Consider the following 18023-nt stretch of genomic DNA (forward strand, 5'->3'; position numbering starts at 1 on the left):
AAGTATAAAATTACTCATGCTTCTAAACAGAAGCAAAAGTATATTATACATATTTTATGAAAAGTAGAGTAACACAAATGCAGTATAATCATACATTTTTGTTGGTCCGTATAACATAAATACAAACGCAAAACATTACGATTTCAAACTTTAAGCAGAGATGATATCATATTTATGAACACGGTTTAGGCGGGAAGAAACGACTTTTATATTGTTGCAAGTGAGCCGTCTTGTTGTGACTTGTGTGTGGTTGTGCTTGTTACTGGAGTTTGTAGTACTGTGCTGTTATAAGTTTCGAAAGTGAAGAGTGCAGAATCGTACGTGTATGAAATATATACACAAAGTGGACCCTAGAATTAATATTAGTTAAAGTTGCTGAAGTCAAGGATATACAAATCTGTGCATTAGACGTTGATGTTAGTTCAGCAAACGCATGATGGCAACGTCACTCGTCGAAGAAATATTAGACAAAGTGGATATCACACCTCCAAAATCAGCAAGAAAGAGAATTGTCTTTACAGAGAGTCCTAAAGACGAAAATAGTGATAGCACTTTAGGGCACATGTCTCCCCTCGAATCATCGCCGGATCGTTACAGTTCCCCTCCACCATCACCACAGTGGCTTATGGAAACTCCACCCAAAAGAAACATGCAACATTGGCTGAATCAGTCACCATTTGGACCCATTCAAAATAAAACAGAAGTTCGTAGATCACCCAGGCTTTCCCGATACGAAGTGCATACATCTTCATTGGCTAAGTCCCCACAAATGAAGACTCCTCGTAAGAACAGCAGAACCCTGGAAAAGCGTAAAATTGGTCAAGTTACTGACATAGAACTATCTATAGAAACCCCAATGAAAACCCCTCACAAGGACAACAAAACTCAAGAAAAATGTAAACTTGGCCCAATTACTGACCTAGAATTAGTTGAAGAAAGCCCAATGAAAGACTCTTCACAAATGAGACTTATGACACCTTTTAAACGTCTTGGTGGGAAAGCGAAAATAACTGAAGAAACACCAAAACAAAAATCACAAATATTGGTTGTGAGCGAGACTCCAGATGTTAATTCACCAGCTGCACCAGTAAAGCTGTTGCAGAGAATGAGGCCAGACGACGAACCGGTAACTGTACTGAAATCCGTTCATACCAATGCTGGAGTGTGTAAGTTTTCTTCACTTCCAGCGTCATCCTTTTACCAAACGTCTCGTGCAAGAGCTTCATTATTTTCGGAACCTTTATCAAAACCAGTAAGGTTTGTACCTGCATATTCAAGCAGCCAGAAACGTAAGAGATCTCTGAGCAATGATTCTTTTCGACCTTACAAGAGATATTTGCCTAGTTCAAGAAACAAGAAACCAAGACGACTTAAACTTGGAGAAATAAATGCCGGTGTTCGTCACAAAATTCAGAAACCAAAGAAAAAAATAACAAAAAAGCAATATCCAGCTGACTGTTCACAACCGAAGGTAACACCAGAAGACAGAATCGTTGCTTATCTCGATAAATTGGAACCACTCGTTACAGAGATCCAGAGCCACATCAATTCGCAAGCAAATAATTTGCCATCAGATGACAGTACGGAAAAAGACGCGAGCGCAGTTGCTGAAGCTGAGAGTGAGACACCATCACCTCCACCGACTCCTCTACCTGATCCATCAAAAAAGTTCTTCAAATATGGTCGCACTTCGAAGCTCAATAGCCGTGCAACTATCACAGTTAATAATAATATCAAGTTAGTATTTTCGTGCGTCATTTTTTTATGATTAGGTCAATTGATTTTTAACACTTAATATTCACTGTTGAGGCAGGTCTGTGGCATTTAAGCACTACTGAAGTATTTTTTTTTTCTGCCGACAGTTTCTTAGTTTGTTGTACATGGGTTGGATAAAAAGTAATGGCAACAGTTCGATATTTCTGACATGGCTTTATTCACAAGGGTACAACATTTACGTATCTTAAATATAGTCGCCCCCCTTGTTTATCACCTTTTGCCAAATGTTTGGGAGGCGTCTTACACCATCAGTGCGTCCATCTTTGTTGATGTTCCGTATTGACCGCCCTATAGTACGGATAAGTTCATCTCTGGTATTGTACCTGGTCCCTCGCAGTGCTTCTTTCACTTTGATGAAGAGATCGTAATCGCATGGACTCATATCGGGTGAGTACGGTGGGTGTTCCAGAATCTCCTATTGCCAGCGGCGCAAGAGGTCCTTGACAGCAGCAGCGGCGTGACTCTTTGCATTATCATGAAGAATGATGGGGTTCTGTACCCCCAAGTGTCGTCGTTTTCTCCTGAGGGCTGGACGAAGGTGGTGCTGCAGGAACCTGCAGTAGTAGTCCGCGTTTACCTTCTGCCTTGGAGGTACAGCGTGGTGCTGTATTACCCTATCAATGTCATACGCCACAATGAACATCACTTTCACATCCCTGCCTTCCTGGAACGCTTTAAGCCATCATACCACTGTGCGATATGGCAATCTGCATTGGCATATGCTTCATGCAGTCCCTGAAAACATTCTTGTGCACTACGACCTCGTGTCACTTCAATTTTGATCCAGGAACGTTGCTCTAGTTTTGTAAACGTGGTTTAGGGTGCTCGCACTATCCCTATGAAAGTTAACGTTCTACACACTGCAGTAGATTAACAGAGTACTGTCGCCGCTGGCTGCACTAACTCATCTAACAGTCCTTGTTCATGTCCATACAGCTGGCAACTCTCGAACGCATCATCGTCACGTGACTGCAGTGTTGCCATTACTTTTTATCCAACCTATGTATTTATTTACATTCCATGGTGTTCGTACATCGCTTCACAGCTAGAATATGGAACATGTAAAAAAAATCGAACTTAATAATCCTTTTGTGGTTTGCCTTTGTACACAGTACACTGCTTATGAAATTAACCGGAAGTACTTATCCAATAATTCTTCTTAGAGGTTAACAAAGTTCTTATACATCATTGTTATTTGTGCAGGTTGAAGGTCAGCAATGGGAAGTTCTCCCTCAACAGACCAGGAGGGAAGCCCAAGACTCCAAAGTCTCAACAGGTGGAGAAGAGTGAAGCGTTTGAACCTATTGGCATTGACAAGAGCACAGCAGAGGCGGTCCAGGATTCAGTTCACGACAATATCGCGATGTTGTTGCAACAGCTTGAGCAGAGTCCGGAGAAGGAACCCCCACCTGTTACGATAGAGGACATGCAGAGCCCCAACCATAACATCTCCGCCATCACATCCTCAACGTCTTCACTGGCAATAGATGATGAGCCAAAAGCCACTCGTTCATCATCCACATCAAATGAGAATGAAGAGGTCCACTTTGAAAACTCACAGGCAGATGAAGGAGGATATCTGTTCGTGGATCCCCCATGTGGCGAAGACGTGATTCCAGATACTGAGAAGGAGAATGAGAACAAAAAGTATTTCTCAATCTTCTACAAAAGTCCAGCCAGCAAGAAGTTTACGGAGTAAGTGGGTTCTACTTGTATGTAAAAAGCATGTGTTTTTCTTTTTTTATACTCCTGCAGAAACCAGCATATTACAAATAATTCATAGTTCATACATTTCTTTAGACACATGAATGAACCATTCTTATGATTCGAAGTTATAGTTTAGTTTTGAACTATTTCTGTGTTAATTTTATTTAAAATAAAAACTGTATATTTGTTTCTCGTACTCAACTTGCTCTTATTAAATAGCTGTTAAACAGATTTATGTAATCTTTTTTTTTTATTTTTTTGCTTCACTGAAAGGTTTTCATGTAGAATAGTTGAAAAATACATTTGTAGAATAAATTAATGTAATGGTCAGATATAAAACTAAAGAGAATTTCTTTTAAATACAGTGTGTCCAGCTTGAACATATAATAGAACAGAAATTTATTTTGGAATATGTATGTTATGTTTTATTTAACGACGCTAGCAACTGCAGAGGTTATATCAGCGTCGCCGGATGTGCCAGAATTTTGTCCCGGAGGAGTTCTTTTACATGCCAGTAAATCTACTGACATGAGCCTGTCGCATTTAAGCACACTTAAATGCCATCGACCTGGCCCGGGATCGAACCCGCAACCTTGGGCATAGAAAGCCAGCGCTATACCAACTTGCCAACCAGGTCGACCCGGAATATGTATGATAAGTCTTTCTTGTGTTCAATTTTAATGTACCTTGTTAACATGTTCCGACCTATTTTGGGTCATCTTCAGAACTGGTCGTTGTTGGTGTTGGCACCTCTTGTTTCCTGTGTGGGTGCGTTTGTAGTGTAGAGTCAAAGAGTGTATGTGTTTTGAAATTGAGTTGTGTGTTGAGAATATCGTTGGGGTGTGTTTTCGTGTGTCTCAATATTCTCAACACACAACTCAATTTTAAAACACATACACTCTTTGACTCTACACTACGAACGCACCCACACAGGAAATAAGAGGCGCCAACACCAACAACGACCAGTTCTAAAGATGACCCAAAATAGGTCGAAACATGTTAACAGGGTACGTTAAAATTTAACACAAGAAAGACTTATCATACATATTCCGAAGTGATACAGTGTTGAAAGTTGTGTAATCAAAATGTATAGAAATTTATTACTCTAAAACTAATTTAGATATTTCCATACTGGTTTTTCTACATAAACAACAACTCAAAATGTTTGGTGCGCATGGGTTGCATGACGTTACGATGCTTGCGCATTTGTGTAATGCATTGAAAACAATGCGGTGTTCCTAATTATGTCACGTGAAGAATACAATGCATGCAGTTCTGCGTTTTGTAACTTTCTCCATTCTCCTGTAACTTCATCCCTCTTTGCTTCAAATATTTTCCTAAGAGCCTTATTCTCAAACACCCTTAACCTCTGTTCCTCTCTCAAAGTGAGGGTCCAAGTTTCACAACCATACAGAACAACTGGTAATGTGACTGCTTTATAAATTCTTTCAGATTTTTTGACAGCAGACTAGATAACAAAAGCTTCTCAACCGAATTTCAGTAGTTCTGTTAATACATCACATTATGTGAGTTGTGCAGTACCGGTATTTTGTGTGCAGTGCTGCAGAATAGTGACAAACATATGACAATACCTTAATTTTTCATATATGAAGGACTCTTACTGATTTTATAATAACTCCTTATTTAGCTTTATTGCGGGATTTAAAAGTGATCATGATCAAAACTTAATTTGTGAAATCTTATTTCTTACCAGTGTGACAAATGTGAAGCGTCCTCGTGGAGTAAAGCGACCCTGGAAATCAATTGGAGAGAATCAGTACATAATCGATGCAGGACAGAAGAGATTTGGTGTAACACAATGTAAAGAATGTGGCATTGTGTATCACATTGGAGACCCACAAGATGAGATGTCACATCAGAAGTATCATGACCAAGTGAACAGTGTCACGTATTCGGTATGTAGTATTCTCTGCACTGCAACAATAATGTTATATAAACAGTGTGGAAGAAAATATTTCATTCTCATTCTTATGAATGAACATAGACATTGAAAGTAGCAAGATGGTCATATGATGCAAGGCAACTGATTCAGAAATTTAGTCATTGCATTCTCAGCCCAAAAGAAATTGCTAACAATAGCCGTTGTAAAGAATAACAGGTCAATTAAAAAAATTCTTTCTGATTCAATTTAAATCTCAATTATTAACAGAGTATATGCACCTTTTGAGCATTGCAACAGTTGGCAATAACTTGCTTACTTCATGGTATTTCCATTTTCAACTACAGAAGCAGTTTCATAATATTCTGCATATTTCTGCTGTCACTGTCCGGAGTTTTGAGTTGGTTAAGATTTCGGTGAAGTCAGTTTCTTCATTTGCGTGTTCTCACCTGTGGAGTAACGGCTAGCACATCTAACCATGAAACCAGGCGGCCCAGGTTCGATTCCCGTCGGGGCAAGTTACCTGCCCACACAGCATCGTGATGAGGAGCTATTGTAGATAGCAAAATTCATTTCGAAAACCAGTTGGTAATAGTATCATCAGCTGACTACATATTAGCTCCATATTGGTTGATCATTCACTCTGCCAAGGTATGTGGACATGGGGCCAGCAGTCAGCTTTGGCCCTCCATGGACTGTTGCACCATGGATTAATTATTGTGCTGCACAATTTGAGGGAAAGTTTCAACACGAGCTTCCTAACAGTTAACATAGAAGACCAGCCAGAATTGATGGAGCGAATAGCAGAAAATAGTTCTTCTGTGTCCATGATTGTATTCTATTTATTGTAATTTGTCAATCGCCAAAGGACATTTTGGACGTAACTACATACTTTCCCACTTGCTGTTGGCATAACATCATTATTGTACGTCATTCACATACAGGGTGTCCCATTTATCTTGTGCACCTATTATAACTTTTTTGTTTGGATAGGTATTGTAATTTTTGTTTTTGAGAGTTATGTTAGAACGAGGGGCTAACATGAGTGTAGAGATTTAGCGCATGTAACTACATTATGGTACAAGATACACGTGATGTCATCAATTTTTCAAATAGCACTACATAATTTAATCATGTTATATTGATTACACACATTAAGACAAGTTCAAAAATGTATCACAATGTCGCCTTCCCGATCAATAACAACAACAAATTGAAAAATGAATGCCATCAGACTGTGCCGTTTGTTGTGGTGTCCCATTCATCTTGTGCATTAACTTACACAAAACGAAAGATGACTGACGTTCGTACACGTCATGTGTTGTGTGTTTGCTGTCTAACATGTAAACAAACCACAACTGTCGACGCCACAATCCACATACAGTGGCCTGCACATTCTCCGGACCTGTCGTCACTCTACTTTTTCCTGTGAGGAACTGTAAAGGACAGTGTGTACCAGAACATTCTGACTACACCAGATGACATGCAGCAATGCATTCGACAGGCTTGTGTGTCCATTCAGCCAGCAACTTACTAGGCAGTCATACGGTCTTTCGGGGAACGCCTTTCAATGTGCATTAGTGTGAATGGTCACCGTTTGGAACATCTTCTGTGACTCTAAAAGCATAATATTATCACATTGGGAGTACAGTTTTGTTTCGTTTTGTTGTTGTTATTGATTAGGAAGGTGACATTGTGATACATTTTTGAACTCTTAATATGTGTAATCAATGTAACATGATTAAAGTATGTAGTGCTATTTGAAAATTTGATGACGTCACGTGTACCTTGTTCCACAATGTAATTACATGCACCAAATCTCCACACTCATGTTAGCCCATTGTTCTAACATAACGCTCAAAAATAAAAATTCCAATACCTATCCATAGATGCACAAGATAAATGGGACACACTGTATGCAGGATTGTTAACAAAAAAAATTGTCAATGTGGGAACATGTCCCAAAGCCAGCATTGCAACTTCTGAACAATAGCAGTTTGAATTATGATCAACGGTCTATTGACCCTAAGTAGAACACTATGTGGGAAGCAAAATGAGGTAAAGGAAGTGAGGGTAGCCTTCTATTCACCTTTTACTTCAGGCTAGTGCTTGCTATAAAGTAAATTGTCTCTTCCTTGTAATTGATAATAAAGTTGTTAGTTTTTAAACTCTATACATTTTGCAGGCTTGGAAACAAGAACGAGTTGTTGCTCACTATGGCTTGGAGAGAGTGATCCTCGTGAAACCCACTGACTCCAAGTCCTGGCTGAATAAAGTGAAGGATGTTCTGGAAATGGTGGACAAGGAGCTGGGATATGCAGACACAGGATTGGCAAGCCTCGCTCCTGACAGTCATGTACGTAACAACCTAATCTACGCTAAGTCTTGTATGGAGTCCACATGAAAAGCATAACAGTTAATAAGTTCTATAACAATTTATATTGTTCTTTGTACTTCCTTATACGAAATACAAAAAGAAATGTTGTGGTACTGATACTGCAAAAAAAGAAATGGATACCAAAAAAAGATGTTTTGCACATTTCATGCTGAGAAATACTTTCTATATAGCAATTTCTTCTAAAAAAAATTTTACAGATTTTGTACATATTTATTATCTTTAAATAAATTACATAATTCTGTATAAACTGAGTATATCTATATAAATATTGATAATTAATAATTTCTCGTATGCAAACATTTAACCTACACTGTTATGCATCCATTTGATAAAATGATAACTTCAGATTTCTTTTCCAGATATTGACATGAATTACTTTAAAAAAAATAAAAGAAACTGTATCCATTAGATAAGCCTAAACACTAACGTAGATTTTCAAAGAACCTTAGTGCTATATTATATACATATGATTATTCAGGTATCAGGACACTTGAAATAGTTGACATTTGTTAATAAAGTTTACATAATAGTATATTATGAAACAAGTTTATAATGTTATACACTATGGCATGAGTCAATTTTTAGGGAATGAGTGAAGCTAGTTTCCTAATTTTGACAGCTGCAATATCTGTGTAGCATTATAAATGTGTTTCAGATGTTATTTTTCTGTACGACAGCATTATAAAACAATTAATAAAGAAATAACATCAGATTTGTAATGATGGGTAGTTTGATATCATGGTCTATGAGGAAAGGGGTTGCTATGACAACAATGATGTTTCAATCCAAAATTTACATTGGAGATTCTCAGAAAATTAAAGGTTCCTGAAAAGACTCCTTAGACCAGGGCTGGGCGTTGGGAGTGGAACTAGACTCTAAATGGGGACACTTAATATTAATCTGTCACTGACTGAACGCTGTGCGGTGTTTGGTGGGGAAGAAAGGGGATGAAGAGAAATCACATGGCTCCCCGTGAGAGAGTAGAATCCGCTCTTGCTGCCCAGCTCTGCCTTAGACAATTGCATTAACCATTTTAAAATCTTCATTGAACATCATCAATCTTCATCTTTATAATATATCACTGTATATTATTGATTTTTTAATAAATTCTTATCGTATTGATAGCTACCACATCTTGTTGCAGATCATTAAACCTTTATTTATTTTATTATGCCTATTTCTAACATTAATTTACATGTTCTTTTTCTTATTCATTTGAATTGATTAGGATGCCGATATTTTAAATCCAAGATTTGGACGGCTATCAATATGATGATATTACTACTACTAGCATAGCAAATCATTTCATGTCAACTTCGACATTTTAGTTGACATGGTAATATTTTTATGCTCGACCATGCTGAAATGTAGTAATTATACACCTGGTAGCAGCCCTTTAATGGACCTCATTAAAGTACACCTATTCATTAAAGTTCAGGTGTTCCACCAATCAGAAAATACCATTGTAGCAATATGAAAGCACAAGTATCGATTATTCTCGGATATGCAATCGAAAGACAACTAGTTCTGTTCATCATCATCATTGGCATTACGGCCCTTATAGTTTAGCCTTCGCCTCCCTCAGAACATCCGACCAATCACTCCTGTCTAATGCTCGTGTTCTCCATCTTCTAATTCCAACTTTTGTTAGGTCAGCCTGAACGTCATCCAGCCATCTCAATTTAGGTCGTCCGACTTTCCTTCTTCCTACCGGTAATGCATCTATGATAATAATAATGATAATAATGATTTATTTTAGCTGGCAGAGTTAAGGCCGTAAGGCCTTCTCTTCCACACAACCAGCAAAAAGTGTATATACATATGCATGAACTTACAAAGAATTCAACAATTTGCATCTAGTAGAGCTTTGGGTGTGCGATTGTTCTCCATCCTGGCTACGTGTCCCAGCCACTCTAACCTTCTGAGTTTTATGTCAACAACAATGTTGTTATCTTTATATAATTCATATAACTCAGCATTTGTTTTAATTCGCCAAAACCCTTGCTCATAAGTAGGCCCAAAGATTTTCCGTAATACTTTCCATTCCCAGGCATTTAAGATCTTAATTGCCCTTTCAGATAGAGTCCAGGTTTCACTTCCATATACTACTATTGGTTTAATAATAGTTTTATATATTCTTATTTTAGCTTTTCTTGAGATACACCTAGACTTCATAGTTTTATTCAATGCCCAAAGACCTCGAACTAGTTCTGTTACTATAATAATTAGCGTTAATTGTAAATAATATTCAAATAAATTCAATTTGTCACCTCGTTTTTCAATGTCTAATTTAATTTCAAGGCTATATCAAGATTAATGTTTATTTTCCTCTTTAGATTATATCAAGGTCAATGTCGACATTTGTTTTTTGGAAAAAATCAATACTTTCGCGTCTGCGCACATCTCACAATTTACGAGGTATTGCACAAGGTCAATTCCGCTCCTCAGTCAGATAAGAATAACATGAATATTTATGAATAATTTCAAGTTAGAAATATGGTCGAGCATAAAAAGTCGTATGAAACTTGACTATAATGGTAATTAAGACGCTCGTATGAAAATTACGGAACTCGCGCTCGTTTCATAAACAAACTCGCGTCTTAATTACTACCATTATAGGCTCGTTGCATAATGTACTATTACGACACTAGTTTAATAATGTGGCATATTTTGATGGTTTCTAACATCAAGCACTTGTCAACAAAGTCATTGGTTTGATGGCTAATCATTTTTAATTTATGCCCTGTCTTCAATTTGGCAACAGCTCGTGCACTGAGACTTTTAAAGAAAGGAATCATTGTTAATTAACAGGCCTTCAAGTATAGTGGCTATTTTAATTGTTGTTCACTACGTAAAATGAGAAAGTGTTGTTGCTAAAAATGTTGACGAAATTTGACACTCCAGATTTACCTGTATGTGGCCAATAAGAAGGTGTTTGGCTGTGTGGTGGCACATCCCATTACACTGGCTTACAAAATGCTGGACAGTGTGGTGGAAGGCTGTGACTGTTGCTCTGCAGAGTCCTACCCAGCCAAGTGCGGAGTCAGCCGTGTCTGGGTCAACAAGAATCACAGGAGGAGGAAGGTTGCTTCAAGACTGTTAGATTGCATGAGGTAACTGTTATTAGTATAGTATATGTAGCAAGTATACATGTCCTACGCGTCAGAAATTTGGGCTCACACTCATCCCCGCCACATCAAGAAACTCGATGCCATCCAAAGAGCTGTGTGCAGAACCATCACAGGGGCTGATTTTTACATTACTAATGCACAACTGTACAGTGACCTGGAAATCATTTTATTCAGTGACTACGTGCAACACTTATGTAAAAATTATCTTCAGAAACTACAAACACATCCTAATCCACTTATTAAACCATAATTATACATAGCATTCAGTGAACAATCAAGTAATGTTAACTTTCCTGCAAAAATCATTGACTCTGAAAGTTTACCTACACGCCCAGCTTACCAGTCTCCGTTTCTGATGGAGAAGATGGTCACACTTCATTTACGTATTCATGTTATACTAAGCAGTATTCTTGTTAAGGCAAGGGTCCACGTGACTTGGAACTTGTGATGACATGTGTCTTTATTGACACCACCAAATAAATAAAAAAAAATGTAAGTCGGTCATTTTGAACAGATGACTATGCAACACTGCTCATATATATTCGTTTTGTGCTGCTGGAGTCATCCATACATAAAACATATCCTACCTAATTTAATCTTCTGGTCCGTATTACATCTAAAATTGACGGTTGATTATAAAGTTTGTAAATATCATTATTATGTCGAATTTTCCACTTGTTTCCAAGTGGGTCAGAAATTGGGCTAAAAATTTTCCTCAACACTGTTTTCAAAAACCATTAATTTGTGTTTTTCCTTTTTAGTTAAGCTCAATGTTACCGACCCATATAATAGTATAGGTTGGATTAGAGTTTTGTACAAAATTATTTTTAAATTTCTGGTTAAAAAATGGGAACATAATTTGTGAACAGCATAAAAAGTTTTGTTTGCATTATGTAGTCTATTAAGTATTTCATATTTTCTGTCATTAGAATTGTCTATCAAAACACCAAGATATTTGAACTTATTGACTGTTTCAAAAGTATAATTTTTTATTTTAAGACTATTGGGGATCCTTTTTTGTTTTAGTGATTACTAGGGCAAGGCATTTAATGACCTATAAATTGGTAAAAAATGCAAAATAAAAAATGCATTTATGACCTAAAAATACAAAAAAATGACCAATAAAAAGTAAAGCATTGCCAATGAAAATACTTTTAATTACGTTAAGTACTCACTTGATTATTGAACTACATAAAATTAAAAAAAATACATGTTACAGTACCTTGTATTGCAGAAAATTCATTTCAAGTGCACTTTTACAACAATTTTGAATTGCAGTTAACAATCAAAACTTGGCGGAGATTTTCAAACAAAAATGATTGTCTATTGTCTGCTAGTACCGACTTATAAATGGAAAAGCTTCTCTCTACTTCAACGGAAACAATTGGAGCAAACTGAAAGCAAGCAATATCTCCTGGATTTAACTCACAGTCAGGAAAAGAAAAATTTTCACCAGACAAAGCTCTGCCAATTGAACACAATGTTGTGTACCCCCTGTTCTTGCTTAGACAGTTTTTCATTTTCATTGACACTGCATCACCCACTTTACCACATGCACGGCTCAAATCATTCACCACTTTATCCACTACTTGTAGCTGTTCCACTAATGTCACTTGGGATTTTTCCAGTGCAGTTATGACATCAGGAAGGAATCCAAAATTAGTATTTATGTAAGAAAGTTTACCAGCAATTTCTTTATCAGCTAACAGTTCTTGCGCCTTTTTTATTGACACTGACTCACCATTATCAAAAGAATCAACCACTTTCTTCACAACATCGAAATTCTTGCAATAATAACTGCAAGCTTGGAGCCATGTTCCCCATCTAGTCAAAACAGGTGAAAATGGCAATTGGATTTCTGGAGCTTCTGTTTTGAATGCTGAAATTCGAGAGGGGGCTTTCAAGAATACTTTCTTCACGCATCCAATTAATTTATCCACTTCAGGAAAATTTGCACGTACTTCTTCTGCGACCCGGTGTAATGCATGTGCTAAACACGTCACATGTACCATTTTTGGGTACAGTGCACTTAAAGAAGCAGCTGCTTTCATCATGTAGGGTGCTGCATCTGTTATAAAAAGCAAGACACTGGAATTTCGAATCCTATCAGGCCAAAGTATTCTCAATGCATGGTCAAATATTAGGCTGATCGTTGAGTAGTTGACTTTGTCCAGATGCTCACAATGTAGTAGAAATTGTTCTCCAGGGCTGTGTGCTTCTAAAACTCCAACAATAACATTAGCTACATAACGGCCCATAGAGTCTGTTGTCTCGTCAATGGATACGAATACATTTCTTTCTCCAATCATTTCTCTTATTTTTTTTAAAGTTTTATCATAGCACCGAGCTATGTATGTTCTTCTCAATGTTCTGGGATCTGGAATTAATTTTCCAGTCTCCTCTTCTAAGAAAGTTCGCAGCTTAGGATGATTCAGTTTGTGAAGTGGAATATCAGCCGATAGAAAAGCTTCACATAGTTTCTCACAAAATGGCGAAAACGTTGAACACGTATCCCCCAGAAGCATTTGCTGTAAGTTTACACTGGATTTATTTTCAAGTCTCTGCAGACCACGTTTATGTTTCTCCCGTGACATGTGTTGTTCTATCGTAAACTTTTTTTCAGCAGCTACTCTTACATCGCAGATCTTGCAGAATAAAATACGACCGTCCGTTGAAAAAATATTTTCTCCATATTTTGAAACAAATGCCTTTAATTTAACACTAGCAGTTTCCTTTACTTTAGGCATTTTGCTCTTGACCTGTTCACACAGACGACTAGAAACAACTGACCACCTCAATTAACAGCATAACAATGCCAGTTTACCTGGAGAAAGGAATCTCGTGGGAGTGTGGGTAAATTCCTAGAAGTGGGCAAGTTCATTATGCCTTGAAAAATAGGGGTACAAGCTAGCATACGCTCTAAGAATTTGAATAAAATTTCTAGAAGTGGGCAAGTTCATTATGCACATACCTTGAAAAATAGGGGTAGAAGCTAGCAAACATCTACTTAATTCCAAGAAATTGTACTGACAAGGAAAATACTGAATTATAATAAAAATCTCAAATCAAATACAAATAATGTCACAGACTTCCTGAAAAGTGTAAAAAATGCTCAAAATGACCTAAAAATTGCTAAAAAATGACATATCTGTAAAAAAACTTAAGAAAATGCAAAAAAATGCCCTAACGAATTGCTTTTATTTAACCCAGTTTTTAATGTCATACATTTCCATATATGCTAGCAATGTTTAAACCTTCATAAGAAAAAGATGCAAAATCATTAATTGCCTTGCCCTAGTGATTACCATATATTTTGTTTTACTCTCGTTAATATTTAATCCAATGTTTGGTGTTTTTTTCCATTAATTCAATATATGTCTTATTTCAAGCTCCTTTCTTCCTATTAATAATAAGTCATCAGCATATGCAAAAATTTTATGTTGTCCACCCAGGTTTATTCCAGCTGGTATTAAGTCTGTCGTATTATCTTCTCTAATGCTATATTAAATAAGATTGGCGAGAGAGCATCACTTTGTTTTAATCCTGTTTGATTTACGAATTCTGATATAATTCCATTTGTTACTACTTTGCTTACCATATCTTCCATACACATCTTGCATAATCTGATTAATTTCAAATGTATTCCAAATTCTGCCATGTTGATACATGTTGATTTAAAAAAATAAACAATGTAAATTATCGTTGTAATCCTTCAGAATTCTAGACCAGGTGGTCTGTTTCAGCACACGAAATGGGCAGGTGTTTTAACAGTTACATATGAAGTTGTGAATTTTTTACATTAATAACTGCAGTTAACCAATAAAGCACCTTCAGCATGTCAACTGCGCCACTGTATCCCCCCCATACATAATCGTCTACGAAGTACTCTTGATAGTAGTACTATACCACATATAACATTGAATGGGATTATTGTTAAATACAGTGAAACAGTTAAAAATCTTGGCATTTTTATGGATAGCGATCTAAATTGGAACACTGAAGTAACACATATTTGCAAAAAAATATTTTCTCAACTTCACTCCTTGTTCCATATGAAAGAATTTCTATCACTTAGTCTAAAAAAGAATCTTATTCATACGCTTGTAATGCCCCATTTTGATTATTGCGATTCCTTGCTAACTAATGTAAGTTCACTCTTAGCTGAGAGACTACAACGTGTTCATAATGTGTGCATATGATTCATCTGCAATACTCGTAAATTTGACCATATAACACCTTCCCTCCCGTTACTTTCATGGGTGCGTCTGAAGGAACGAAGAACAATACATTCACTATCTCTTCTGTTTAGAATCATGCATACTTCTACTCCGAATTATCTGTTATCACACTTTCAATTTCTTACAACTCTTCGAAACTGACATCAAGCACTTCTTTCTATCCCTCATCATAGAACGTCTTTATACTCATCTTCCTATACTGTAGAAATATCTCGCCTCTGGAATTCGTTACCTAACGACGTCAAGGACTGCTGGACTTTATCACAATTCAAAATTAAATTGGAAAATTTTGTCTTAATTAATGTTTTTAGGTATTGCTAGAAGTATTGATTTGTTTTTTCTTTTTCTTTTTTAATCTAGATTAAAATTGCAAGTTTCTTGTTTATGTTACTTAATTAGTTAGGATACAATTAATTATGATACTTAATCACTCATTTAAAGTTTGTGTGACTGCAACCTGTGTATATTTTTGTGTGGCTTTACTTTGTTTATAGTGTTTTTTTTCTCTCTCTCTCTCTCTTTATTTCTTGTGTAGCTTTACTTTGTATATAGTGTATTTTTTTTTTCTGTTTATTTCTATTATTGTATTTGTATTCCTGGTGTTGTGGAAGAGAAGGCCTGATGGCCTTAACTATACCAGAATAAATAAATAAATAAACAATAAATACATTTCTTTCCAATTACGTTAACAAGTAATTAATTACCTTGTTTATTTTTCAGAGCCAACTTCGTACATGGGTATATCCTAGGAAAGGACGAATTTGCCTTCTCTGCACCAACTCCTGAGGGGAAAGCTTTAGCTGAAAAATACACAGGCACTGTAAATTATTTAGTGTATACGTAAATTTTTTTATTGTACATTTGTTTTATATTCAGGTTTAAAATGTGACATCTGTTGTAGATCTCATTCCTTCAAAGGATACCTGCATGTTATACTTGCTGTACAACACTACTGTGTAAACAATTTCCTTGTCCATTTTTAACATACTTTATGTAATATGATCTACCGAAGTTTGTTTCTTAAAATGTAATACAATTATTGCTCACATGCTGCTTGGGTAGTTAGTATAAGAATACAACAGCATTATGAGCATTTATCTTACAGGGAGTACTTTAGTTCTATGATCTACTTCATTGCAATATTTGACTGCAAGTGACAGAATTAAATCTGAAATATGCTTCCAGGATAGCAACGTGCTGAAAGATATCAGTTTTTACTCATTCTGTGAATTTAAATTTGTCTACAAAACTTTCAAAGATGAGGTTTGTTTTAAATTTGTGAAACATGTCCACTATAAACTGGGATCTTATTTCACTATTATTTTTATCCAGTAATGTATATTACCATTATCAGTCGGTGCCTTACAATTGTAGAAGAAAAGTTTCGTTTCTATTTTGCCAAACTTTAACTTGTAATCAATGTTTTATAAAAGATATTTTGGTAGATGGTTGTAAGGTATTTTATGCATATGTAACTTGATCCATTTAATGTAGCTGGTTGTTAGTGTAATATGACATAATGTAGACAATGATTCATACATCTGACTGACAAGGATGTAATACATTTATTGTATAAATATCTTTCATCACAATACTGTCAAATATTTGTAACACTTGTCTAAATAAAATGAATCTTATTACAACTTTCATGAAGTTCTCGAGAAAATTTATTCAGTAGTTTTAAGACTATACCATAATATGTGCTGGAAGATATGCTAGGTTACAAAAATAACCACTAATTGTCACTTTTATCCTTAGAAAAAAGTAATTACCAGCACATTTTCTGGAAAAGAAGGTTCTTAATGTAGAATATCCTGTTTATCCAAACTTTGGCTAACCAAAACCTGGGCTATTTAGCTTCCCTCATTATCAATCATCAGTTTTACTATCTTCACAATCTGCAATAATCCCAACAAAACATTCTTCTCTGTGAAAGGTTTAAAGAAAGTTGCCTAAGCTAGCATTAACGATCTTTATATACAATAAAATTTAATTATTGTTCCTTGAAAAATTTATAAACGCCAAGTGTAATTTATAGAATTCATCGATTGTCCAAAATCACTTCCATCCCCATTATTTTGGATAAACAAGAATTCTATATTTTGACAGAAGGCCTATGTCTTCCACATATGAATCAATAGCACTCAATAGTTGTTTGCTTTAAACTGGGAAAACTGTACTGAAAACTTTCTCATTCCACAATTAGAAATTAAAAAATTATATACACAAGTCTCACATACATTTATATGACCATCCATCAGCTACCCTTTTGCTGACATTCCTTTTTTGATATCTTCAGAACAGTCTGCATGTTACCATAATTCAACACATTAAGGAAAATTATGTTTATAGCCTCTTCAGCTTATTTTCGAAATATGCCCATGCCTAAGATCATCCATCAAACTCAATTTTCAATACCCTTAAAAATTCGTTGCTCTCAACTAAATTTGAACATACAAACATTGATCTAATAGTAAGGACAGCTCGCCTGAAATGTGAAGACTTGTCCATCTATAATTAAAAAGGGATCGAAAGTTTACACTTTAAGGCAGCAATATTAAGTTTACAGCAGCTCGCATCCCTTCCTATTGGGATAGTATAAGAATGGAGCAGCTGACATGAACTGGTAAATTTCACCAACAACTCTTGAGTAATTATTCAGTCATTATTTGCATTGTTTTTATTTATATTTTCTGTATCTTGAGAATATATTATTATTCACATTAAAAAGAAAACACTGATGCAACATAGGAAAATGTATGTCCATAAAATAACACGAATCATGCAGCATGTAGGGGGAGGAAGGGAAAACCTCACATATTTATTAATGTATATAACGTATTAATATTGTTTCGTCTTATTGAACACTACAC

General features: G+C 35.9%; 1 protein-coding gene across 1 annotated transcript; it reads left to right on the plus strand.

Moving 5' to 3' along the window:
- Window positions 1-181: 181 nt before the first annotated feature.
- Window positions 182-16803, plus strand: eco (Establishment of cohesion). Its single transcript, XM_069820402.1, has 6 exons — window positions 182-1737; window positions 2980-3471; window positions 5198-5399; window positions 7569-7739; window positions 10686-10894; window positions 15871-16803. Exons 1-6 carry the CDS (start codon window positions 434-436, stop codon window positions 15992-15994), a joined length of 2502 nt encoding a protein of 833 aa, XP_069676503.1. The 5' UTR covers window positions 182-433; the 3' UTR covers window positions 15995-16803.
- Window positions 16804-18023: the final 1220 nt, after the last annotated feature.

The sequence above is a fragment of the Periplaneta americana genome, chromosome 3, assembly GCF_040183065.1.
Source record: "Periplaneta americana isolate PAMFEO1 chromosome 3, P.americana_PAMFEO1_priV1, whole genome shotgun sequence".
NCBI classification, from domain to species: domain Eukaryota; kingdom Metazoa; phylum Arthropoda; class Insecta; order Blattodea; family Blattidae; genus Periplaneta; species Periplaneta americana.

Excerpts from the sequence above, each read along its gene's own strand:
- eco (XM_069820402.1), top strand. The coding sequence starts at position 434 with ATGATGGCAACGTCACTCGTCGAAGAAATATTAGACAAAGTGGATATC. Across the intron at positions 1,738-2,979 it reads ACAGTTAATAATAATATCAA|GTTGAAGGTCAGCAATGGGA; the intron begins GTTAGTATTTTC and ends TTATTTGTGCAG. Across the intron at positions 10,895-15,870 it reads AGACTGTTAGATTGCATGAG|AGCCAACTTCGTACATGGGT; the intron begins GTAACTGTTATT and ends TTTATTTTTCAG.